The sequence below is a fragment of the Pseudonaja textilis genome, chromosome Z (assembly GCF_049901715.1).
Source record: "Pseudonaja textilis isolate UNSWEBS1 chromosome Z, rPseTex1.2, whole genome shotgun sequence".
Lineage (NCBI taxonomy): Eukaryota > Metazoa > Chordata > Lepidosauria > Squamata > Elapidae > Pseudonaja > Pseudonaja textilis.
Window position 1 is genome coordinate 1,636,849 of NC_142008.1, and position 26,184 is coordinate 1,663,032.

The 26,184-nt window shown below is 45.7% G+C and overlaps 2 protein-coding genes across 2 annotated transcripts in view; one reads left to right on the plus strand and one right to left on the minus strand.

Moving 5' to 3' along the window:
- The window catches only part of LOC148123887 (uncharacterized), a gene marked incomplete at its 5' end in the record, with an annotated part of 23,418 nt that extends 2,556 nt beyond the window's left edge, over positions 1–20,862 (plus strand). Inside the window, 2 exons of the mRNA XM_087917126.1 lie at positions 12,908–12,967; positions 20,783–20,862. Coding sequence (XP_087773252.1) covers positions 12,908–12,967; positions 20,783–20,862 — 140 coding nt within the window. The remainder of the gene's footprint in view (positions 1–12,907; positions 12,968–20,782) is intronic.
- The window catches only part of PTH1R (parathyroid hormone 1 receptor), an 82,024-nt gene continuing 73,615 nt past the window's right edge, over positions 17,776–26,184 (minus strand). The window contains 4 exon segments of the mRNA XM_087918160.1: positions 17,776–21,366; positions 22,070–22,114; positions 22,962–23,103; positions 25,962–26,056. Coding sequence (XP_087774286.1) covers positions 21,004–21,366; positions 22,070–22,114; positions 22,962–23,103; positions 25,962–26,056 — 645 coding nt within the window. The 3' untranslated portion in view covers positions 17,776–21,003.

The following is a 26,184-nucleotide window of genomic DNA, read 5'->3' on the forward strand; positions in this document are numbered from 1 at the left end:
TGTCTGTCAGTCTGTCTATCTATCTATCTATCTATCTATCTATCTATCTATCTATCTATCTATCTATCTATCTAATTCTATTATCTATCTCTATCTATCTCTGTCTCTCTGTCTCTCTGTCTCTCTCTCTCCTCTCAAATTTTGAGTAGCTAACTGCCCAAGGCACCCTTTCCTATCACAATCACTTTTAACATTTGCAAAGGTGATGGCAACGTCACAACATGGCCTGATACACACACACACAGAGAGAGAGAGAGAGAGAGAGAGAGAGAGAGATGGTTTTCAGCCTATTCTGACAGTTCTGGAGAACCGGTAGCAGAAACTTTGAGTAGTTTGGAGAACCGGCAAAATCCTGCCTCTGACTGGCCCCGCCCCCATCTTTTCTCCGCCTCTCGAGTCCCAGCTGATTGGCTGGGTCTTCTTTGGTTGCCCTGCACAAGAGAACGGAGCTGGAAAGCAGGCTAGTGGAGTGAGGAGGGAAGGAGGATTTTGCAGTATCCTTCCCCTGCCACGCCCGTCAAGCCACGCCCCAGAACCTGTAGTAACATTTTTTGAACCCCACCACTCACACACACACACACACACACACACACACACCGTTTCCTGATGGTACCACCCATCCTGGCTTGTTAGCATCCCTGTATCGATCGTGGCTTGATATTCCTCTCCGTACGATCTCCTACTGCATTGCTGCGTTTCTTCAGCTGGTGGTATTTTACTCTAAAACCTTTGAAAACGCGGCTGATCTTTTCTTTTCCTACTTGGATGAACGTCAGCGGACCCCTCCTCTACCTCCCTCAACCCCAGTCCGATGTCAACCCCAGCTACACACCTCCTCCCCCCCAAAAAAACCCCTCCCCATTTCACCCCACCTCTCTGTCTGACCGACCGCTCATTTGGCCTGGGGAGAAGATACAAAGAGAGGGGGGGAAAAGTGAATTTCTTCAAAAAGCAAGCCAGGATTTTATATTGTTTTTCACACCTTCCAGATCCAGGTAGTCCTTGGCTCACAGGTAGTCCTTGGCTCACTTACAAGCATTCGCTTGGCGACCGTTCAAATGACATTGAAAAAAGTGGCAATTATGACTTTTCTTCCCCAAACTTACGAATGTTGTACCAGCCCCACAATCTCAGGGATCATAAAGTTCAGGCGCCTGGCAACTGACTCGTATTTATGACGGTCATAGCGTCCCAGGGTCCCCTTTTGTGACTTTCTGACTAGCAAACCCAATGGGGAAACCGGGATCACTTAACAATCCTGTGGCTAACTTAAGGACTGCATGGATTCACTTAACAACGGTGGCAAGAAACATCATCAATTGGGGCAACCCTCACTTAGCAACCGTCATGCTTACCCATGGAAATTTTCAGCTCATGTGTAGTCGTATGTTGAGGACTACCTGCGCAGCTGTGGCATAAACCAAGTTCTGGATAAACTAGGAAACTGAACCAGGAGAGATTCAACCTGGAAATAAGGAGAAACTTTCTGACAGGGATAACAATCAACCCATGGAACGGAATTTGTCTTCGGAAGTTGTGGGAGCTTCATCACTTGAGACTTTCAAGAAGAGACTGGACTGCCATTGGTCAGAAATGGTGTAGGGTCTCCTGCTTGGGTGGGGGTTGGACTTGATGACCTACAAGGTCCCTTCCAACTCTGATTATTATTCTGCCATTCAGAAGTTGTGGGGCGTCATCACTTGAGACTTTAAAGAAGAGACTGGGCTGCCATCTGTCAGAAATGGCGTAGGGTCTCCTGCTTGGGTGGGGGTTGGACTTGATGACCTACAAGGTCCCTTCCAGCTCTTTTAATCTGTTTTTTTTAGCATGAGCAGGAAGCAATTTGAGGCTGGCATCTTGAAATCCCGTCACATGGGGAACCATTTAACGGATGGAGCAAGAAGTGGTAATTAGATTTGGGGGCGAATACAACCTGCGCCCCCTTTTCTTGGCACGGTCTCGGGGAACAAAAAGGCTCCATGACATCTGGAAACATCTTCCAGATGTCCTTCCGAGCATCTCCGTCCTGGGTGGGACCTGGAGAAGAAGAAGGAGAGGGGCTTTCTCCGTGCCAAGCAGGGGACCGCTGTCTATCCACGAATGATGTCATTTGGCAGAAGTTGGGAATTAGATGCCTCTCGGGGGCGGCGGGGGAATGGGGTGAGATAATAATTCTGAAAGAATTTGAATTGTTCTCACTGCTGGAGCTTCCCTTTAGGCGGGCGTATTCGGAGAATCTTTGTAGCTCAGGGTTGAACTTCAGATGTTTCATGACCCAACGAGGGAATGTCATCAATGCTAGAAGGATCGAGGTGTGTATGTGTGTGTGTGGAGGTGGAGGAATCAGAATAGAGTTGGAAGGGACCTTGAAGGTCATCTACTCCAACCCCCTTCTGCTCAGGCAGGAGGAATGTCATCAATGCTAGAAGGATTGAGGTGTGTGTGTGTGTGTGTGTGTGTGTGTGGAGGTAGAGGAATCAGAATAGAGTTGGAAGGGACCTTGAAGGTCATCTACTCCAACCCCCTTCTGCTCAGGCAGGAGGAATGTCATCAATGCTAGAAGGATTGAGGTGTATGTGTGTGTGTGTGTGTGTGTGTGGAGGTGGAGGAATCAGAATAGAGTTGGAAGGGACCTTGAAGGTCATCTACTCCAACCCCCTTCTGCTCAGGCAGGAGGAATGTCATCAATGCTAGAAGGATTGAGGTGTATGTGTGTGTGTGTGTGTGTGTGTGGAGGTAGAGGAATCAGAATAGAGTTGGAAGGGACCTTGAAGGTCATCTACCCCAACCCCCTTCTGCTCAGGCAGGAGACCCTATACCATTTCAGACCAGTGGCTGTCCAGTCCCCTCTTAAAAACTTCCAGTGTTTGGAACATTTACAACTTCTGGTGGCAAGAGGTTCCGCAGGTGAATTGTCCTCAGGATGTTTCTCCTTAGTTCCATGTTGCTTCTCTCCTTGGTGAGTTTCCATCCTTTGTTTCTTGTCCTGCCTTCAGGGGCTTTGATAAATCGCTTGACACCCCCCACCCGCTTCAGCCCTCAAATACTGGGAGTCTGGTATCATGCCCCCTCCCCAATTTTTAAAATTGAACTAGAAACACCCAAATCCTGCAGGCGTTCTTCATGTGTTTTAGTCTCCGGGCCTTTAATTGTCCGACTTGCTTTTTTTCTGCCCCTTTTCCAAAGCCTCCATATCTTTTTTGTAATGTGGTGACCAAAACTGGATGCGTGGCCTTATTAAAGATTTATAAAGGAGAAGGAGAAGGAATGTGGGGTCTACGGTGGTCTCTGAACTTGGGGTTTTTCTTGCAGACGTTTCATGACCCAACTAGGAAACATCATCAGTGCCAGAAGAGACTAAAGATAAATACAGAACAAGCCCATTTAGCACTGAGGATGATCCCTAGTTGAGCAGGGGGTTGGACTAGATGTCCCCCAAAGTCCCTTCCAGCCCTAAGATTCTCTGTTCGAGGACAGAATTTTGTCCTTTCTATCTTTCTCCCATTTTTGAGGCAGTCTGAAAGGACCTACACAATTGCACAAAGCCGGAAAAGAGAAACAAAACGATTTTGGGAACAATTTCTACCCCAAAAACCCCAACGAACCTCAAAGCAACTGTACGTTTTTGGTTAAATGTTGCACAACTCACTTTGTGCAGGCCTTTCCGGCCTCCTGTGTTCCCAGGAAGAGGGTTGTAGCAAAACCACAACGATTTAATACCCAATAATTTAATGGGTGTCTCAATATCAGCATTTTTTTTGTCCTCTTTGAAAAAACAGAGCGGTGACCAAAATCCTCCCACAACGTTTCAAAGGCCGCACACATTTCTCGTAAAGTTCTAAAAAATATTGACGGGTGGCCGCTGTATAAATATTTTTTTCTGCAGGGAAGAAAAAAAAAAAAGACTGTGCAATTTTTTTCTTGATCCTCCTTGAAAGACAGAAATCTGTTCAACTATAGAAAAATAAAACTTGAAAAATTCGGCGGATTTTCAGGAGGTTGATCTGAAACGGGAAGAAATATTTGCTTATTCAAATGATCAATTATTATCAGTGGAAGATCTCCTGCCCTGCTTAAAATTGACCTTGGGATAATCTAGGTAGTCCTCGAACTATGACCAAAAACGTAGTCCAAAATTTACATTGCTAAGTGAGGCATTTGTTAAGTTAGTTTAGCTCCATTTTACAACTTTCCTTGCCGCCGTTGCTCAGTGAATCACTGCAGTTGGTAAATTAGGAACATGGTCATTAAGTGAATCTGGGCTTCCTGACTGACAGGTCGCAAAAGGGGATCATGTGACCCCCCGCAGGGACACCGTGACCAGCATAAAAATGGGCGGCAGGGGGGTGAGCTCCAAAAATTTCAGCAACCGGTTCTCTGCCTGGTTGCTGGGTGGGCGTGGCCATGGTAGGTGTGGCCTAGTCACCCTCCTGCACCACGGGGGCGCTGTTTTTGCCTTCTCTAGGCCCCCTGGAGGCCCCGTTTTCACCCTCCTGAGTTTCCACATGCGCCCTGCACTTACCTGCACCCAAAACAGGCCGTGTGGGGACACCTGGGAGGGGCAGGGTGGGTGGGGCCAGCCAGTCATTGCAACCAGTCGGTGAACCAGATCAAAAATTAACATCCGCTTCGCCCAAACCGTTGCAAATGGGTAGAAGCCCATCCTAGAATATGAGTCATTTGTCACACGTCAGAATTTTGACCTCTTGACGGCTAGGATGCTGCAATGGTTACACGTGCAGTTTTTGGAATTTTGCAATTTTTGTTTGTTTGAAATTTTGCAAAAAAAGAAATCACTTTTTCCACCAGTGCTGTCACTTAACGAATGTCTGAAAGCAGAGTAGTTTTGTTTTATTTTATGTTATTTACAAAAATTAAAAGGACCGCTAAAAGACATTCTTGCAGAAGACAAAATCCACCTGTTTGAGAAACCCAGAATTCATGATTGTTTTTTGCTAAAGGCATTAGAGGAAAATATATATTTATATTTATATTTATATATGGCATTCAGCTTTGTTCGGGTATTTTCCCACGTCATTGTAGTTGTGCTTTTAAAGTTGTAGCGACGTTTCGGCAGAATCTCACCTGCCATCACCAGGCTTCTGTATTGTGTCAATATAGAACAATACAGAACAGTACAGAAGCCTGATGATGGCAGATGAGATTCTGCCGGCTGCTTGCTACAACTTTAAAAGCACAACTACAACTGACGTGGAAATCCCATTTTTCAAAGCTCCATACCATCTAAGTACCCGTGAAAACTTAAGAAAACATACACACACACACACACACACACACACACATAATTTTCATCTATGTGAGAGACACATTTGCACAGAAATTGTTTGGGGCTGTTTTATGGGCACTGAGGTTGATATTGTTCCAGAATTGTTTGTCCCGTTTTGGGGTGTTCTTTTTGTGGCTGTGCACAGACTCCGTCTCTTTCCAATCTTCTTCTGTCTTTTTAAAGCCAGATTTGTTTTTTTGCTGCCAAGCTCCTTTCTTCGAGCCATTTCAGCCGAACGAATGATTAAATTATCAACGATGTTCATTTGCGAAAGGACATCGCAGCGATGAAAGCCGGAGAAATATGACCTGGTTTGAATTTCACCCATTAAAAAAAACGGCCTGCCAGATCTGCAATGAGCTACAGAAAAGATGTTTGCAGATAATTTTGGCTGTAGGGTTCATTTTTTATTTTTTAAAAATATCTTATTAGCCAGCAATGTCTCCTTTATTTGTATAAATTAGATTCAGACTCTTTGAAAGTATCCAGAAATCTTGCAAATGGCAAAATAACAAACCCAAAACAAAACCGTGATTCGGGTTTTTTTTTTCCTGTTGAAGCCAGATGGACTTGAAAAATGTAAAACCCGAGAATCTTAATTAAGTTAAAATATTTCTATTTATTGGTTTGTTATTCCATTTGCAAGTAGTCCTCGACTTACGACCGCAATTGAAACAAAAATTCCTGCTGATAAGTGAGACCTTGGCTGAGTGAGTTTTGTCCCCTTTTATGACCTTTCTGGGCACAGTTGTTAAGTGAATCGCTGCAGTTGTTCTGTTCTGTCAGAAGATTGCAGAAGGGGATCGTGTGACCCCAAGACACTGCGACCGTCATAACTATGAGTCAGTTTCCAAGCATCTGAATTTTGATTATGTGATCATGGGCAAATGCTGAAATGGTCATAAGTGTGAAAAAGGGTCATAAGTCACCTTTTTCAGCATAGTTATAACTTTGGTCACTAAATGAACTGCTGTAAGCCAAGGACTACCCGAATAGACCTCCCACCTCATGCTAAAAAACCAAAATTGGTCCATGGAAACTGGACAGGCGTAAGTTCCTCAATTTTAACAGGTAAAGGGAGCGCGAAGACTTGATAGGTATATCCGGATAAAATACCTCAAGGTGCGTTAAACAATACTAATGGTGAGTGTGGAAGTGGCTGAAATTGGACGTCATGGAAGGAAAGAGGAGAAGGAAGAGAAAGGAAGGAAGGAAGGAAGGAAGGAAGGAAGGAAGGAAGGAAGGAAGGAAGGAAGAGAGGAGGGATGGAAGGAAAGAAAAAGGAAGGAAGAAGCTAAGAATGGAAGGAAGGAGAAAGAAAGGAAGAAGGAAGGAAGGAGAAAGAAAGAAAAATAAAGAGAAAGAAAGAAAGGGAGGGAGGGAGAGAGGGAGGAAAGAAAAAAGGAAGGAAGGAAGAAGAATGGAACAAAGGAAGGAAAGAATGAAGGGAGGAGGAAGATAAGAGAAAGAAAAAAGAAAGAAGAAAGAAAGAGAAAAAGAAAGACAGACAGACAGACAGTAGGAAAGAAAAAATAAAGAAAGAAAAGAAAGACAGACAGTCAGAGAGGAAGAATAAAGGAAGGAAGGAAGGAAGAAGGAAGCAAGGAAGGAAGGAAGGAAGGAAGAAAGAAAGAAAGAAAGAAAGAAAGAAAGAAAGAAAGAAAGAAAAGAAAGAAAGAAAGAAAGAAATATTAATGGATCCCCTCCACTGCAGTTGAGCCATTGACAAGAAACCGCAGCTAAAAAGCCCAATGTGATTTCTGAACATCCAGATGATGGAAGACCCACCGTGTGTGTGTGTGTGTTAGACCCCCACTGGGAATACAAGGGGAAACCAGTGTGGCTTGAGAGCAACCAAGAAAAGGAGATTTTTCTGGAAACCAAGTCGTTGGTTGGGTGTGAGGATAAATCTCTTTGTGTTCTGACCGAGCCTTCCTTAACAACACGAAGCCGAGTCCTCATTCCGTTAAACCCTTTTATTTGATTTACAGTGGATTTCCTCTCCAGCAAAGCCCCGGCCAACAGTCTTTCAAGATGGTTCCCAATTACAGACCTTTTATCAAGCTCGGAGAGGGGCCAGGCCGATATCTTTCAGACGCCGCAATACTTGGCAAGCATGCCTCAATGAACTAATTGTCTCCTGCAAAACGCCACCCCCTTTTCGCTCCTGTTTTATTCCCTCTGGGAGGGGCCGCTCACCGTCCACCTGTGGCTTTACTCCTGAGTCGACCCTTGTTCCTTAACTGTTCCCTTCTCCTGGCAGCTCTGCCCATGTGCACATTGGGAACAGGCTCCGGCTGTTCTTCTTCCCCACTGACCTCCGGAAGCAGCTGATAACTGTCGGACGGCCCTGGCCCCATCTCTTCTTCTGACGCAGAGCCCTCATCCAAGCCCTCCCCAGACTCCAGGAGTGGCCTATGTTCCTTCCCCAACCTCTTCACCGTCCCAGTCTACCACCAGCTCCGCTGGCTGCTGTTGGGCCACAACACCTTGACTCTGGGGGAGCAGTCCTGGAGGAATACAGGAAACCCCAATCCTTCCAGAAGAGAACCCCTGCCGCAAATTCCTTCCCTGAATTTAGCAGCTCCCCGCCAAACCTCAAAGGTCTCCTGAGCTTATTTGATGGAGGAGAGGAGAAAGAGGCTATTGAGGACTAGTACCATCAACTTCTCCATCTCTGTGGGCATCTTGGCCTCATTTCATCCTGCTCCTCCCCAAAATAACCCCTCCCTTTGGCACAAGAAAGAATGCCTTACCACGACTGGCTGGCACCGAGCTCTTTACGGGCATGGCAGACGTGCCATTTGAGAACCCACCAACGCGCCGGGTTTATCCGAGAGATGCCGTTTGCAAAAAACCGACCGGGGAAGCCAATTCACAGTGGCATGCCGTGTGCCTTATAGTTCAGGAGATGCCAGGTGCTTGACAGAAGCCGAAAGTTTGGCACCCACCATGTCTTAAGACGGGGTGGATAGTTTTAGTCGGAAAACCACCTGGCGTAGTTTTTTTTTTTTCCGCCCGCGGAGAATCGCTAAGAAAAATTGTTGATAGAAGAGAATTTAGCTTAAGGTTGAACTGTGGAGTTTCAGATCTTTCGTGACCCAATGAGGGGACATCATCAGGGCTAGAAGGGAGGGTTCAGAGTCCCTGAAGAGGAAGAGGAGGAGGAATGTGGGGTCCTGGGTGCATTCTGAGCTCGGTAGTTTTCTTGTTGACATTTCATTACCCAACTAGGGGACATCACCATTGCTGGAGGGAGGAAGAGTTGCGAAGAGGAGGGGAGGAGGAAGAGAAGGAGGAAGAGGGGGAGGAGGAAGAGGACTGTGGGGTCCTTGGTGCTCTCTGAGCTGGGTGGTTTTCTTGCAGACGTTTCATGACCCAACTAGAGAACATCATCAGTGCTAGGAGGGAGGGATGTTTGAAAAGAGGGGAGGAGGAAGAGAGGGAGGAAGAGGTGGAGGAGGAAGAGGACTGTGGGGTCCTTGGTCCTCTCTGAGCTGGGTGGTTTTCTTGCAGACGTTTCATGACCCAACTAGGTAACACGAACAATGCTGAAAGCTAGAACCTCCACTCATTAGTGCTGATAGAATTACTTAGTTGGGTCATGAAATGTCTGCAGGAAAACAACTAGGGAACACCATCAATGCTAGAAGGGAGATATATTTCTAGAGAGGAGGAGGAGGAGGAAAGAACTATGAGGTCCCTGGTGCTCTGAAATTGGTTGTTTTCTTGCAGATGTTTCATGACCCAACTAGGGAACACCATCATTGCTAGAAGGAAGTGGGGTTGGTGCGGTGGAGGAGCTTGAAGGAAGTACCGACGGTCACCAAGCTCCTGAATTGTGTTCACGAGACACTGCGGCCGTTGTAAGTGCAAGCACCCATCCTCAATCACTTTTTCCGTGCTTTCAATTATCCTGCCAGCAGGCTCGGTTCTGGGCGCTGAGGGCCCAGGCATGACAGTTGGGGAATTCTACGAGTTGAAGTCCACCCATATTTGAAAGTAAGAAAGATTGAGAAACGCCTGGTCTACAACCTCTCGCTTTTCACACGCCTATAGTTCCAGCAACCGCGGCAGGGATAAACCTCAACATACCTGATCCAAGGTATGCATGCACACACTGTCCTGCACAATAAAACAATTGAGATGCACACACTGTCCTGCACAATAAAACAATTGAGATGCACACACTGTCCTGCACAATAAAACAATTGTTGCACCATACAACACCCCCCCACAACATTGTTCCTTCTCTCCTTTCCGTGGGGACCTCATAATTTGTCAGAAAAAGGGCCTATTTCCTTCTAGAAGGAGCGGACACCCGCCAAGGAAAATTGTTTTCCCGTCTTTGCAAAGTTTTCAACCATCCGACACTGTTGGCCCCTATTCAACCGGACTTCTCCGAGGGAAAGAGATTGATGAGAGAGAGAGAGAGAGAGAGAGAGAGAGAGAGAGAGAGAGAGAAAGAAAGAATAATCATTTTTATCGTGTTTGAATGTTCTCATCTCCAGATTGATTTCCATTACTTTGGATAGTGGCTGGTCACATTTTCCACTGTCATTAAGTTTCCCCCATGTGGGGAAAATATGTCCAGGAAAAAAATATTTCATAAACAGAATAAAAGCCTTAAGCCATTGTCTACTTTTTTCTTCTTTTTCTTTTTTTAAATCGGTATCTCGTGTTTATCATTTGCTTATATAAAACTGAGATCTCTTTTTGCCTGCCCCAAAAAATGTATTCACAAGAGGACGAAGAAGGACGGAAGCTGCACAATGTGAACTCAATATAATATTAATAAAAGATAAACCAGAAAAACCAGAAAAGGAGAGGGAGTCATTTCTATGATTTGAAAAAAGGTATACATCTTTTAGCTTAATAACAGAGCCTCTACTATGTTGTTATTGTTATTATTAATGGAGGAGGAGGGGAAGGAGGAGAGGAAGGAATGAAAGAAGGAAAGAAGGAAGGAGGAGGAGGAAGAGAGGAAGGGCGGGAGGAAGAAAGAAGAAAGGAAAGGAAAGAGGGAGGGAGGAAAGGAAGGGAAGGAATGAGGGATTGAGGGCAGAAAGGAAAGGAGAGGAGAGGAAAGGAAAAGAAAGGGAAGGTGGGAGAGAAGGGAAGGGAAGGGTGGGAAGGGAAGGGAAGGGAGAAGAGGGAGAGGAAAGGAAAAGAAAGGAAGGGAAGGGAAGGGAAGAAAAGAAAGGGAAAGGAAAGGAGAGGAGAAGAAAGGAGAGGAAAGGAAAGGAAAGGAGGGAGGGAGGGAAGGGAAGGAAAGGAATGAGGGATTGAGGGCAGAAAGGAAAGGAGAGGAAATAAAAGGAAATAAAGGGGAAAGGAAAGGAGAGAAGAGGAGAGGAGAGGAAAGGAAAAGAAAGGGAAGGTGGGAGAGAAGGGAAGGGAAGGGTGGGAAGGGAAGGGAAGGGGAGAAGAGGAAAGGAAAAGAAAGGGAAGGAAGGGAAGAAAAGAAAGGGAAAGGAAAGGAGAGGAGAAGAAAGGAGAGGAAAGGAAAGGAAAGGAGGGAGGGAGGGAAGGGAAGGAAAGGAATGAGGGATTGAGGGCAGAAAGGAAAGGAGAGGAAATAAAAGGAAATAAAGGGGAAAGGAAAGGAGAGAAGAGGAGAGGAGAGGAAAGGAAAAGAAAGGAAGGTGGGAGAGAAGGGAAGGGAAGGGAAGGGGAGAAGAGGAGAGGAAAGGAAAAGAAATGAAAGGGAAGGGAAGGAAAGAAAGGGAAAGGAAAGGAGAGGAGAAGAAAGGAGAGGAAAGGAAAGGAAAGAGGGAGGGAAGGAAGGAAAGGAAAGGAGGTGGGGAGGATGCAGAAAAAAAGAAGAAAGAGAAAGAGAACAAAAGAAAAAGGTACAAGAGGTTTCCAGTTTCCTTTACAGAAATTAAGTCCATTTACAAAATGATCTCTTTAATAAATACAAAAAAAAGCTCTTTTCTCTTATCCAGTTTTTTCCCCTAATCCCCTAACCTTCCAATCGTTAATTCATTTTGTTTCATTGTGTGTAAAAACGCTACCAAGGGTTTCCAGCCAATCATAAATGTGCGATTGTCTTTTTTCTTTTAATAAAAAGGACAATTTAGCCATCTCCATGTGTTCTATCATCTTCAGCAACCATTCCTCCGTTCTGGGTCATGCCAAACCTTCCCATTCTAAAGCAAATAATAAAATGTTGCAATTGTTTTCCAGGAGACCTAGAATGCAATTCTCCTGTTTCCATCCAAGTGGGACATGTCAAGGAAGAAGGAAGGAAGGAAGGAAGGAAGGAAGGAAGGAAGGAAGGAAGGAAGGAAGGAAGGAAGGAAGGAAGGAAGGAAGGAAGGAAGGAAGATGTTAGGATGGATGGGAGGGAGGGCGAGAGAGAGAGAGGGTGGGAGGAAGGAGAAAAGAAAGGAAGGAGAAGGAAGGAACATAAAAGGAAGGAAGGGAGGGAGAAAGGAGGGAGAAAGGAGGGAGGGAGGAGAAAAAGAAGGAAGGAGGAGGAACATAGAAAGAAGGGAGGGAGGGAGGAAGTTAGGATGGAAGAAAGGAAGGGAGGGAGGGTGAGAGGAAGGAGAAAAGGAAGGAAGGAAGGAACGAAGGAAGGAAGGAAGGAAGGAAGGAAGGAAGGAAGGAAGGAAGGAGGAGGACTCTCTTTTTTCCCACCCTGATGGGATGCTGAATTTAGAGATGCTCATAGATAGAAGCTCATGGCTGCTTTTCCTCTAAGGAAAATTTTAATTGCAGTCCTGCTCTATCTCAACCCAGCTGAGAGAAGAAAGCGGTAAGGAGAATACATTTTCTGCTTTTCTACAGCTGGAGTGAAATCAACCGAAATAGAATATACTAAAATGGGTTGTGATTACATTATCTCCCTCCCAGTTTTTTTTTTTTTTTTTTAATGAACGGATGTCCATCTGGCTTCCGTCGTGAAAATGCAACGAGACGACAAGTAACTTCTTTGCCCGGAGCCCAGAAAAGCATCTTTCGAACCAGGGACAGCACCAGGAATTTAGAGGTTTGAATTCTCTGCGCCACGAGGAGTTGTTGTTGTTGTTTTTAAATCGGAAATGAAGAATGTCCTCAGGGATTGTAGGAATATTTTATTTAGTAATAAAGAAGGTTAGCTGAATGATTAATCTTTATTCTCTTTGATTGGATTTAAGCTTTAACCCATCACCAAGGATGCGTAATAGCTTAGGAAATAATTGGGTTTCCTAGGGGAACATTGATTAAATTAGGAAACATTTATTTGGTTTACACACACGCATATATAATATCATATATCATGATATATCATATATATACACACATATATATTTCCTCAAACTGTAAACTAGAAAGATTTAGTTAGATTTAATGGCTTTGAGGTTAGCAGGAGTTGCTCTCAAAGGAGCTGAGAGCTCAACCCTAGCTTTGCAGAGATTCAATTCAATATAAAATGCATTGTTAATTGAATAAAAACTCCTGCACTCTATTCATTCTTATTCATACATATGAATCAATCTTTCTCTGTCTCTATCTCTCTGTATATGTGTGTTTTTATCATCTATCTCTCTATCATCTATCTATCAATCATCTCTCATCTCTCTGTCACCTATCTAGATGTATGCATTCATCTCCCTTTCTCCCTCCATCATCATCCATCCATCCATCCATCCATCCATCCATTCATCCATCCCTCCATCTTAGAGAATTACTGTACTCTCTCTCTCTCTCTCTCTCCCTCCCTCTCTCTCTTTATCTATCTATCATCTATCAATAATCTATCTCTCTATATGCAATCTACCTTTCTATCTGTCTGTCTATTGTTAAAGTGACCAACTTTTTGAGAAGAAGAACACAAATAAATTGAAGAAAAAAAATAAAATAAAACCACTTGCGCGCGGCCCACTCTCTCAAAACAATTCTCCCGTGTGGAGCGCGTGCGAATCATCATTGCGTCTCGCTGCACTGTACCGAGCCTCGATGAATCGCCATGTCAAATGCAACTACGCCACATCACACACGACGGATCGGATCGGCATCGATCAAATTCAGAGATTTACAGATTATCTTCAAATATCAAAAAGGAGGACATGTAGGAGGGCACTTTTCGAGAGAGGACTGTCCTCCCTAAAGGAGGACGGTTGGTCACCTTACTATTATTATCCCGCTCCTCTCTCCATCCATTCAATTATCCATCTATCTATAATGTATGTATCTATCTGAAGTAACATTCCAGTCACCAGTTTGTAATTAGCATCCATACTTGCAAACCTGATTTCTTAAACTACAGAAATTCCTGCGATTCCTGGGGCCTATGAGGCACCATGCTAATTTAGGCCTTATTTACAGTTTGGCTAAGCCACTACAGATTGGGGTTATGGATGACTAATTGGATGATGGCACTGATCAGGGGGTTAGACTAGATGATCTCAGATGTTTCTTCAGTTCAGATGTCCTGCGATTCTTCCATAGACTAGATTCAATAACAATCTTCTAAACTTTAGCCTTTTTATTCAAAATGTGGCCACTTTAGGATATGTAGACTTCAGATCCCAGAATTCCCTAGCCAACCCCTGTACTGACTGGGGAATTCTGGGAATTGAAGTCCATACATCTTAAAGGGGCAGGCCCATGTTTGAGAAACCCTGCTTTAAATGTTGTGGGAAGTTTTGACAAACAGGCTGACAATAAAAAGAAAAGATAAAATAAAAAGGCTCTGCAATTGTTAAGCGAAGTGTCTGATTGTTAAATTAACGATTCAAGGAGCCAGGATCCCATTTCAATTCCCTCCTTCCACTGGGTTAAAATAAACATAAAAAATGAGATAAGCCTTCACTTCCGTCTAGAAATTATATCCTGCCATCTTTGTGAGCTTTGCAGTACAGCTGGTTGGTCCTCAACGAATGACCATTGAAATGGTCATAAATACAAATTGCAGTTACTCCTCCTTCCCTTCCCTTCCTCCCAACCTTTCTTTTTTTTCCTTCCCTCCTCGCCCCTTCCTTTCCTTTCTTCCTTTTTCCTTCCTTTCTCCTTCCCTCTGTTCTGCCCTCACACCCTCCCTTCCTCCCTTCTACCTCTTCTCTTTTCTTCTTTCTTTTCTCTCTCCTTTCTCTCCCTCACACTCTTCCTTCCTTCCCTTCCTCCCACTCTCCCTCTCTCCCTTCTTCCCTTCCTTCCATCCCCCTTAACTTCCTTCAATTCATCCATCCATCCATCCATCCATCCTTCTCCCTCCCTCCTTCCCGCCTCCCTCATTTTCTACTTCCTCCTCATTTCCTTCCTTCCTTTTTCGCTTTCAATTCCTTTTTCGTTTCCTTCCTTCCTTCCTTCCCACTTTCTGGCCTCCTCCATTTCTCTTTTCTTCTTCCTCCCTCCCTCCCTCTCTCACACTCTTCCTTCCTTCCCTTCTATCCACCCTAACTTCCTTCCATCCGTCCTTCCATCCATCTATCCTTCTCCCTCCCTCCCTCCTCCCTCCTTCCTTCCTTCCTTCCTTCCTTCCTTCCTTCCTTTCTTCCTTCCTTCCTTCCTTCTTTCCTCCCTCCCTCTCTTCCTTCCTCCCTCCCTCCCTTCTTTTTTTCCAAATGATCTTTCATCTCATCGTTCACATTATACCCTTCCGGTTCTCCCATTATTAACCAATTCTAATCTTTTAATGTTCACTGGAAAATGTCTGGATGCCGCCTCTCGAGGGGACACCTGGTGGCCTCTCTTCCATTCCTTTCCTCCTTCACTCCTTGAGAACAAGTTCAATTAGCTGCTACTAGGTTCCTAACTTGTTTATCCGTTTTGGACCCTGATCCATACCTATGGCAGCTGCAACCATGAACGAAGAGCAAGCTTAGAGAAGACTCGTGAGAATTAAGCTGAGGGAACTGGCTGCCAGAATCGAAAGTTTATTAATAAGAATAACTGTGTTGAGAGACGCTACAGGAACAATATTGTTCATTCTTGGATCTCTTCATATTGCAAAAAATTCTTGTGCATTTATTCAGTCCTTCCCAGCTCTGGTTTTCATTGCAAATCATGAACCGTAAAATTGGGGAAAAAAAATGTTCTTTTCTTTCAGTCTCTTGTTTTGGATTTACAGCTGTCCACGCAAGTTTTACAATAGTAATAATAATAAAAATTATTATTAAAAAACATCCTTTTCCTCGGTGGAATGTCATGCTGGCTCTACCATCGTGTGTTTTTCATTTTCCCGGGTAACATGGAATGCATAGAATGACTACAAGTTACTAAAAATGTGATTTATTTTCCTAGATTATTGTTTCCTGCAAGAAAGAAAGAAAGAAAGAGAGAAAGAGAGAGAGAGAGAGAAAGAAAGAAAGAGGAGAGAGAGAGAGAGAGAGAGAGAGAAAGAAAGAAAGAAAGAAAGAAAGAAAGAAAGAAAGAAAGAAAGAAAGAAAGAAAGAAAGAAAGAAAGAAAGAAAGAAAGAAAGAAACCCCTTGATCTGTATAGAAAATATCATCATTGCAGATTCCATCATGAAATACCTGTTGGACATTTGAGGAAAATATAGAGGTGGCAAAGGCCACACCAGCAGGTTCTGGCCCAGAAATTAGGAGACGGTGAGTTCTAGTTGTACCTTGGTCATGAAATCAGCTGGATGATCTTGTCCCAATCATTGTCCCTCAGTTCTCACACTGGTTGTTGTTGTCAGGGAAAATAGGAGGAGAACAGGTGTATTACCTGTGTCCACTGCCTCCAGCGAGTTATAAAACAATAAACTAGTTTATTACTTTATGTAAAAAAAATAAAAACCTAATGCAAACAAACAAATAAAACTGGAAACTTTTTTGGGTGGGGGGGAATCCATAAATAAATGTCACCTGGAAAAGTGCTGGAATGCGCAGGGATTGAGCAAGGAGATAATTGCAATCAGAGCATCTCATCCACATTCTGTGTTTCGAACGTCACTTTACAACTTGGGAAAAGAAATTTTGGGCATCTGGCTTTTCAAAACGACAATTGGATTAAAAGTTGGTGGGGCACCGGCAGCTGCCTGCCAAGCGTTGCTTGTTGTGTGTGCACACACGCATTTTGTGTGTGTGTGTGTCTGAAGCCAAAGTTTTCTTGCTTGGAAAAATCTGGAACAAAATCTCAGATGAGGATTCTCACCCTTGGCAACCTGGATTTCTGTGACACATAGCTGGAGATTCTATCCGTTCCTTTCCGTGTTTGGGAGATCCAAGCTATCAAAAATCAAGCTTATGCAGCTAGACCTCAACGTACGACTGCTTTCTTCAAGAAAACAACCGGGCTCAGCACCGAGGAGCCCACAGTCATCCTCCTCCCCCTCTCCACAAACTCTACTCCCTTCTAGCACTGATGATGTTCCCTAGTTGGGTCATGAGATGTCTGCGAGGAAAGAACCAAGTTCAGAGAGCACCAAGGACCCCACCGTCCTCCTCCTCCTCCTCCTCTTCCCCCCTCCTTTCCTCCCTCCCTCTGTCCCTCCCTCCCTCTCCTCCTCCTTATGTTTCTCATCTTCCTCCCTCCCTCCCTCCTTCTTCTACTCCTCCTCCTCCTCTTCCTCCCTGTATCCCTCTCCTCCTCCTCCCCTACTCTTTCTCCTCTTCCTTATCTTTCTCCTTCTCCCTCCCCATAACCCTCCTTCCCTTCTAGCACTGATGATGTTACCAACATGGGTAAAGAAAATGTCTGCTAAAAAACCACCAAGCTTGGAGAGCACCCAGGACCCCACAGTCCTCCTCTTCCTCCTCCTTCTGGATGGAAACATTTAGAAACAGAAATGGGGGGTCCCTGGTGGTCTCTGGGATTGGTGGCTTTTCTGCAGACGTTTCATGGCCCAACTAGGGGACATCATCAGGGCTAGAAGGAAGAGGGGAGGTTCTAGGTTCTAGCATTGATGGTGACGATGTTGGGTGAGAAAATGTCTGTAGGAAAACCACCAAGTTCAGAGAGCACCATGGGCCTCAGAGTCCTACCCAAGCCCCTTGCAACCACCTCCCCTTCTATCCCTGATGCTGGACCACACAATAATTGTCTTCCTCCTTTTCCTCACCCAATTTTTACCATCTAACCTTGTTAGAAGGAGGGAGAATGTTATGGGCACTCCTTTGTTTTACAACAGTTCGTTCAATGACCATTCAAAATTGCAATGCTGCCCCCACCCCCCAAAAAAGGGGGTGTATGACCATTTTCCACATGTCTGTTGCATCGTCTCCATGGTCAAATTTTGGACAACCGGCTCGCATTTATGACCGTTGTCGTGCCTCAGGGCCCTGTGATTTCCCTCTTGCGACATTCCAACGAGCAAAAACCAACGGAGAAAACCAGATTCGTTCAGCAATCGTGCTGCAAACGTAATTGCATCATTTCACTTAACACCACGTGGGGAAAAAGGTCATAAAACAGGGCAAAAACTCACTTAACAACCTTCTTGCTTAGCAATGGATGTTTTGGGCTCAATTGTGGTCATAAGCCGACCTGTCCTTGCGACCCATGGAAACACGCAAGCAATAAAAACCAGAGGGATGCCGGCATTAGTTAGAGAGTTCAGCTTTTATTTGGTTTTAAACGGGCAAGTTCCCAGTCCTTATGGCTGCGACCATATAGGGTACAGATTTTGGAAAGGCAGGGGTTTGAGTAAGAATTTTAGCGATTTAAGGGATTCATTGCTCGGGGTGGATCGGAGACTGTAGAAAGCGCCCACCGCTCCACACCCTCTTCACAAAATTCACCGAAGCAGCATAAATTACACGAAACACGGTGGAATAAATTATTAGACAATATAACATCCATTGTGCAAATTCGAAGGGAAGAATCCAGCTTGTTATGTTTATTATTTTTTAATTCCCCCCATCAATCTTCTTAATTTCCAGAGCAATTAAAAAAAAAATTTCTGCCAATGTCCACTTATTATTGCAAAGGGTGGATTTGATCAGAGTTCCTTCTCTAGGGCGAGAAGGGAGTCGAAATGATTTCTGCAACTGGTGCCAGGAAGACCTTGGGTTCATTTTTCTGGGTACCCCACCCTTTGCAGGCGCCGGAAGATGGGAAGGGGGTTGGACTAGATGACCTGCAAGGTCCCTTCCAACTTTGTTAATCTGTAACAATGGGTTCCGATCCAAGCCAGCCAGTCCTTGATCGAAGCAGCAACGATATGTCAATCTAGCTTCCTGCAAGGGATTCTGGGTGCTGTAGTTTTTAACAAGGGGGCATTTATTTTAAAAAAGGAGTTTTGCAGCCAGACAGGTGCTCATGCAATTAACTCAGTATTTGCAGAGGATAAATTTTCTAAATCGTTTGTGCAATGGCCTTAATGATAATAATTAAAAACTGGGGAACAATTGGGATGGATTGCTTTGTAGACCTTGACTTAACAACCATTCCTGCTGAAGTTACACCAGCGCTCAAAAAAGTGACTTACAAACGTTCCTCACACTTACAACGCCGGCAGCTTTCCTGCGGTCGCCTGATCAGAATTCAGCTACGCTCAGCAACCGGCGTATATAGAGGGGGTCCTCGACTTAAAACCAGAACTGAGCCCAACATTTCTATTGTTAAGCGAGGCGTTTGTTCAGGGAGGGGCTTTTTTTAGCCTGATTTTTATGACTTCCTTGCCACTGTTGTTAAGTGAATCACTGCACTTGTTAAGCAAGGAACCTGGTTGTTAAGTGAATCTCTGGCTTTCCTGTAGGCTGTCCTGGTCAGAAGGCCGCAAAAGGGGATCGCATGACTCCACCGCCCGGGCACATCGTCATAAATACGAGTCAGTTGCCAAACACCTGAATTTTGATCATGTAACCACAGGGGATGCTGCAGTGGCCCTGTGTGGTCACTAAATGAACCATTGTAAGTCGAGGACTACCTGTATTTACAGCGGTTACAGCGCCACAAGAGTCACATGATTTCCCCTTGCAATTTTCCCAACTGGCTTCGGACAGTCGATCGGGGAAGCCAGATTTGCTTAATGTCACTGTCATCCATTTAACGACTGTGTGATTCACTTAACAACCGTGAGTGGCTCGCTTAACAACCACAGCAAAGAGTTGTAAAATTGGATGCGCCTCTCTTAACGGCCGCTTTTGCTGAGGAACGGAAATTCTGCCCCCCCCCCAACCGTGGTCGTAAGGCAAGGATTCCCTGTGCAATGCTGGGAAGATGTCTTATAGATCCTTCTTCCTAAATTGTGGGATTTTGGTAAAGAGAATGGGGGAAATAAACCCTGATTCTCAGTCTGTTAATTGAACGGCAGTTCCTGATGGGAATAAGATCCGTTGGCAAGAGAGAGGTTTCCACTAGGATTAGCTTGAAATTTGTCATCTTAATACAACATTGCCTCCGTGCGCAGCCTTAAAAGCAAAACCGTCCATTTATTTTTGGCTCCGTCGTAGCCGGGATCTTTGGAAAACAGAGCAACTTCCTGTTCCTGGGCTCCGTGCGATCCAGCCCCACTGTCACAGAGGCCGGGGAAGACATCACACTGTCTGTCATCTTCGGCGTTGTTCGCTCATGTGCAAATCCACACATAGGACACCACGTTTAGCGTCCAAGGTCTCACACACATACACACACCCGGAAAGGATCTGGTGCTTTGGCCGCAAACGGCACCGAATCAAGAGAGGTAGAAAAACACCATGTTTGGGGAAGTGAGGAAAACAGCCCTCGCTGGACAGGGGGTCAATCCCCGTTTCTCTATCCAAATCCCTCTCGTCCCTTCTTTCCACGGGAGAAAGTGCAAACAGGGCGTCACAACTCTTCAAAATCTGCTTGTCTGATCCTCAGCGGGTTGCTCTCGGTCCCGAGTGGTGTTCCGGAGCTCATCATCCTGATGCCGGCATGAAGGACCCTACCTCGAGAGCTCCGTTGCCTGCATTCGGGCCCTCCTCCCCTCCCCACCTCATTCTATATCCAGCCTTTGTTTCCCCTCTTATGGTTAATCGATGGTCTGTCTCCAGAGACAGAGACAATATTATCTCCTTGTTTTCGCTTTTTGACTGACTCACCGCTTAATTCGGTATTGATCTAATCGCAATTTCTCCTTCCGCAAAGAGCGCTGGACAATCTCCCGGTGCCTTCGTTTGAGAGGGCGGGAGAGGGGATGAGTGACCAGGAGTAAGACCCCTTTCCCGGGACAATATGACTTTCTCGTGCGGCGAGACATAAAGCAGAAAGGTAACAGGACGAGTAGGAAAATAATTTCAATTTTCTTTCGATTGAAAGACCTTTTCTTGGGTTCGTTTTTCCCTTGGTCACTTAAAACATGAATTTAAGTACATCTTTGGAAGGAAGGGGAGGTAAAAGTTCTGTCTGGATACAAAAAAAACATGCATTCAGTTTGGTTGGGGTATTTCCTCACCCGCTCCCACTAAACCAAATTTTAAAAAGCAAATCAACCCGTGAGAAAGCTTTGTTCTGAACCGATCCTGTCTGGATCAATCAACGGCACGATCCCTTTGGTTCCCCTAAGGAGAAAAGCTCTGAATGGCCCTAGGACCTCTGGCCCCCTTTCCCTGTGCTCCCCAAAGATAACGGGGTTCACTCTTGCCTTCTAGGGAAGGAGAACGCGGAGTCTCTGCTGGGTCGCCAAAAAGTGTTGCCGTCTTTCACTCCGGCCAGATGCCGTTTCTCGTAGCAAAGAGTTCAGGTGGAGAGTCAACCTCCCCCTCCCCAAATTGATCCCCCGTGATGGGGAATCAATTGACTGAAAGTTGCTTGCCACCCTCAGTGCCTTCAGGGACCCCTAGCGGGGCTTTCTAACCGCCATCTCCTTTTGTTACATCACAGTTTCTTCTTCTTTTTCCAACAAGGCAGCTGGCCTGAAGCCGTTGTAGAGTCCGGAGCTGTTGAGGTATTCCTCCTCTTTGCTGTAGTGCTCGGGCCCCGAAGACGCCAACGAGTTCTCCGAAATGGACCCGTTCCGGATGTAGCCTGGCAAATTCCGGTGTCCATTGAGGGCGCCCGAGGCCGGTTTCCCGTTGAGAGGGAGTGGCGTGCCCCCTTTGGCGGTGACGTTTGTGACACTGGTGTGGGATACCATAGGTCCATAGCTGTAGGTGGTGCTCCCACTCCGGGCCTTTCGACGGAAGTCCAGCGCTAATGTCCATCGGCTCCATGACTTCTTGATCTCGGATTGGACCTACGGAGGGGGACAAAAGGGTGGGGTGGGACAGGACAAAAGGGCGGTTATTATGGGATGGGACGGGTGGAAAGTTCCCTTCCCTTCCTTCCCTTCCTTCCCTTCATTTCATTCCTTTCCCTCCTGTCTTCCCTTCCCCTTCCGTTCCCTTCCTTCCCTTCCAGTTTCCTTTCCTTCCCTCCTGTCTTCCTTCCCCTTCCCTTCCCTTCCCTTTCCTTCCCTTCCTTCCCTTCCCTCCTGTCTTCCCTTCCCCTTTCCTTCCCTTCATTTCCTTCCTTTCCTTCCCTTCCCTTCCCTCCTCTTTCCTTTCCTTTCTTCCTTTCCCTCCTCTTTCCTTTCCTTTCCCTCCTCTTTCCTTTTCCTTCCCTCCTTTTTCCTTTCCTTTCTTCCCTTCCCTCCTCTTTCCTTTTCCTTCCCTCCTTTTTCCTTTCCTTTCTTCCTTTCCCTCCTCTTTCCTTTTCCTTCCCTCCTCTTTCCTTTCCTTTCTTCCCTCCTCCTGTCTTCCCTTCCCCTTCCTTCCCTTCCTTCCCTTCATTTCCTTCCCTTCCCTCCTCTTTCCTTTCTTCCCTCCTTTTTCCTTCCCTTTCTTCTCTTCCCTCCTCTTTCCTTCCCTTCCCTCCTCTTCCCTTCCTTTCCCTTCCCTTTCTTTTCCCCCCTCCCCCTCCAGTCACTCTGAGCCAAGAGATTGTGCAGATGGGGACACTCACCTCCCATTACAAAAGCAGTAGATAATTGCAACGAAAAATCCCTAAGAAGAAAAAAAAAAGGAATAAAATTGATTTCTTTGATTGATATCACGAGTAGTTTTTAGGCTACAGTTTGGAGGCCTCTTATGGCTGACCCAATCCACAAAGGGCTGGGTGACTTAATATACAGATAGTCCTTGACTTATAACGGTTCATTTATTGACTCCTCAGTTACAACATCACTGAAAAAAGGGACATACGACTGTGTTTCACACATTGCAGCTTCCTCATGGTCAAATGATCATGAATCCAAATGTTTGGCAACTGACTCGTACTTACGACAGTTGCACTGTCTCCTGGGTCATGTGATCCCCTTTTGCGACCTTCTGACGAGCAAAGCCTAATTGGAGAAGCCAGATTCGCTTAACAACTGTATGGCTAACTTGATGACTGCAGTGATTCACTTAACGACTGTGGCCAGAAAGGTCATAAAATGGGGCAAAACCTTTTCCAGGGGAATTGAGATTGAGCAGATGGTCCTCAACAGTGAAATTACATAAAATCTGATTTGACTTCAGAGAGGGATAATAATTAACAATGGACATTAAAATTTAAGAATTAATTTAATATTAAATTTAATAAAAGCTATGATAATTAGGGTTTAAATTTTTAACTTTCTATTTGATATTGTTAATAATGAATTCTCCATAACTCTTGTGAAGCGTCTGTTCTAGCCTGCAAAAGTCCAACCAGAAGCCTCTCAGCTGGGTGGGGATTATGGGAGTTGAAGTCCAAGCCATGGACGGACCCCATGGCTGGAAAAATCACTTCGTTGCATTTTCACCCTTTTCCTAAATCTTAAACTGAAGTTTAAATCCCTTCTGAAGAAAGGACAGAGGTTGAGCCAACCTGGAAGGAGTTAAACAGCATTTCATAGTGCATCTGGATTTGCCAGAGGATTCCGGAAACGTCCGTGTACGGCATAGCCATAAAGACGATATAATGGACCCCGAATAATGGCATGAGGACCAGGGTGGATTTCAACAGTTTCCTGCAGAGAAGGAGACGAAGAGAAAAGACGATAAATAATAATAGATAGAAGAGAATCTTTGTAGCTCAGGGTTGAATTGAGGGGGTCCTTGGTGCTCTCTGAGCTGGGTGGTTTCCTTGCAGACGTCTCATGACCGAACTAGGTAACATCATCCGTGCTAGAAGGGAGTGGGATTTGGAGGGAGGAGGAGGAGGAGAGGAAAAAGAAGAGAAGGAGGAAGGAGAGAAGGAGAAGGGGGACTGAAGGAGTCCTTGCTACTCTCTGAGCTGAGGGGGTTTCCTTGCAGACGTCTCACGACCGAACTAGGTAACATCATCCGTGCTAGAAGGGATTGGGGTTTGCAGAGAAGAGGAAGGGGAGGACGAGGAGAGGAAAAAGAAGAGGAGGAGAAGGAGTTCCGATTTCCTTGGCAACATCATGTTTCACTTAATGACTACAGAAACCCAGGTGTTTCACCGGTGTCAAATCAGCCGCTTTAACAAGGGAAATTCCACCTCCAACGGCAGTCGTAACTCAAGGACCGCCCGTAAAGTCCCTTGTTCGCTCGCTCGCCCGCCCTCCTCTGCAAGAGAAGACCGGAAACCCCGAACGGTGCTGCAGGACGTGGCACATCGTCCCCCCACAGGGTGAGGCTGGCAGAGGAAAAAGCAAAAAAAAAAAAAAAAAGGACAAGTTTTTCAAACTGGCACAGCTTGATTCGACATTCAGGGGGAGGAGAAGAAAGCGGGGGTTTGGGGTGGGGAGAATGTGAATTTGGAAAGCAAGTATTTTAATTCAAAGCAGGCGAGACCAGCGGGGAGGCTTGGCCCGGCTTTGCAAAACCTCAAAAGTTTCGTTCTCAGCCTATCATTAATGTCCTCCGAGATTTATTTCACCTCTTGGAGGGTTGCTACAAATGTCGGTTTGGAAGCGGCTGGGAGGTTGCAGGGGTGTTTTTCCAAGCCGGGACATCAAGACGGCCGATGCCAGAGGAGGGGAGGGAGGGCCCCCCCTCCCCACAGCCCCCACGGCCCCCCGGTGCCCCCTTTGCTAATTGCCTCCAGATTCGGCGAGACTCGGCTGAACGTGTCTCTTCCGCCTCCTTGTCCGCCTCGTTTGCAGCCAGAGGAGGCTCCCCCTGGGGCACAGCTGGCGGAGGGGCCCAGATGTGGTTGTCTGCCTGCAGGATTTCACTTCTTTGGGTCATGGGGCCGATAGGCAGCTGTTGCACGGGTCTCCTTCCTCCTCTCTCCTTCCCCTTTCTTCCTCTTCCTCTTCCTTCCTTCCGCCTTCGTCTCTTCCTCTTCACTTTCCTTCTTTCTAACCCTTCATTCCTTCTCCCTTTCTTCTTCCCATTCCCCTCCCTCCCTTCCTTTCCCTTATTCCCATGTTCCTTTACCTCCCCGTTCCTCCCTATCTCACTTCCTCTCCCCTATTCCCATCCCTTTTCCTTTCCTTTCATCACCTTTTACGTTCTGTTTCTTTCACCCTCCTTCTTTCCTTTCCTTTCCTTCCCTTCCCTTCCCTTTCCTTTCCTTTCCCTCTCCTTTCCTCCTTTTCTGTTCCTTCCCTCCCTCCCTCTTTCCTTTCCCCTCCTTTTTCTTTCCTTTCATCTCCTTTTACGTTCCATTCCTTTCCACCCTCCCTCTTTCTTTTCCTTCCTTTCCTTCTTTCCTTCCCTTTCCTTCTTTCCTTCCCTTTCCTTCTTTCCTTTCCTTTCATCTCCTTTTCCTTCCTGTTCCTTTCCTCCCTCCCTCCCTCCCTCCTTTCCTTTCCTTTCCTTTCCTTTCCTTTCCTTTCCTTTCCTTTCCTTTCCTTTCCTTTCCTTTCCTTTCCTTTCCTTTCCTTTCCTTTCCTTTCCTTTCCTTTCCTTTCCTTTCCTCTCCTTTTCCTTCTTTCCTTTCCTTCCCTTTCCTTTCCTTTTATCTCTTTTTCCTTTCTGTTCCTTTCCTTTCCTTTCCTTTCCTTCCCTTTCCTTTCCTTTCCTTCCCTTCCCTTCCTTCCCTTTCATCTCCTTTTCCTTCCTGTTCCTTTCCTCCCTCCCTCCTTTCCTTTCCTTTCCTTTCCTTTCCTTTTCCTTCTTTCCTTTCCTTCCCTTCCCTTTCCTTTTATCTCTTTTTCCTTTCTGTTCCTTTCCTTTCCTTTCCTTTCCTTCCCTTCCCTTTCATCTCCTTTTCCTTCCTGTTCCTTTCCTCCCTCCCTCCTTTCTTTTCCTTTCCTTTCCTTTCCTTTCCTTTCCTTTCCTTTCCTTTCCTTTCCTTTCCTTTCCTTTCCTTTCCTTTCCTTCCTTCCCTTCCCTTTCATCTCCTTTTCCTTCCTGTTCCTTTCCTCCCTCCCTCCTTTCCTTTCCTTTCCTTTCCTTTTCCTTTCCTTCCTTCCTTCCCTTCCCTTTCATCTCCTTTTCCTTCCTGTTCCTTTCCTCCTTTCCTTTCCTTTCCTTTCCTTTCCTTTCCTTTCCTTTCCTTTCCTTTCCTTTCCTTTCCTTTCCTTTCCTTTCCTTTCTTCCTTCCCTTCCCTTCCTTCCCTTCCCTTCCTTTTATCTCTTTTTCCTTCCTGTTCCTTTCCTTCCCTCCCTCCCTCCTTTCCTTTCCTTTCCTTTCCTTTCCTTTCCTTTCCTTTCCTTTCCTTTCCTTTCCTTCCTTCCTTCCCTTCCCTTCCTTCCTTCCCTTTTATCTCTTTTTCCTTCCTGTTCCTTTCCTCCCTCCCTCCCTCTTTCCTTTCCTTTCCTTTCCTTCTCCTGGCATTGGATAATGGGACCCTCAGTTTTCTATGGGCTCTTCCTGAAAGTGAATCCTCCCCTCTTTACCCCCCGTTTCGTTACTCCACTCTGGCTGGGAGGAATCCCCCCCATGGAGAGAGGGGAATAATTCTCTCCTTACCGATATTGTTGTCTGGTATCACATCTCCCAGCGTTTGTTTCTCGGAGCTTGGTTGCAAGGACCCTGATGATTTTGATAAACAGGATAAAATTTGCCTGGAAGACAAAAGGAAGGAAGGGAAAGAGAAGGGGACAAAGGAAGGAAGGAAGGAAGGGGACAAAGGGAAGGAAGAAGAAATGGAAGGGAAAAGAGAAGGAAAAGGAGGAGGAAGAGAAGGAGGAGG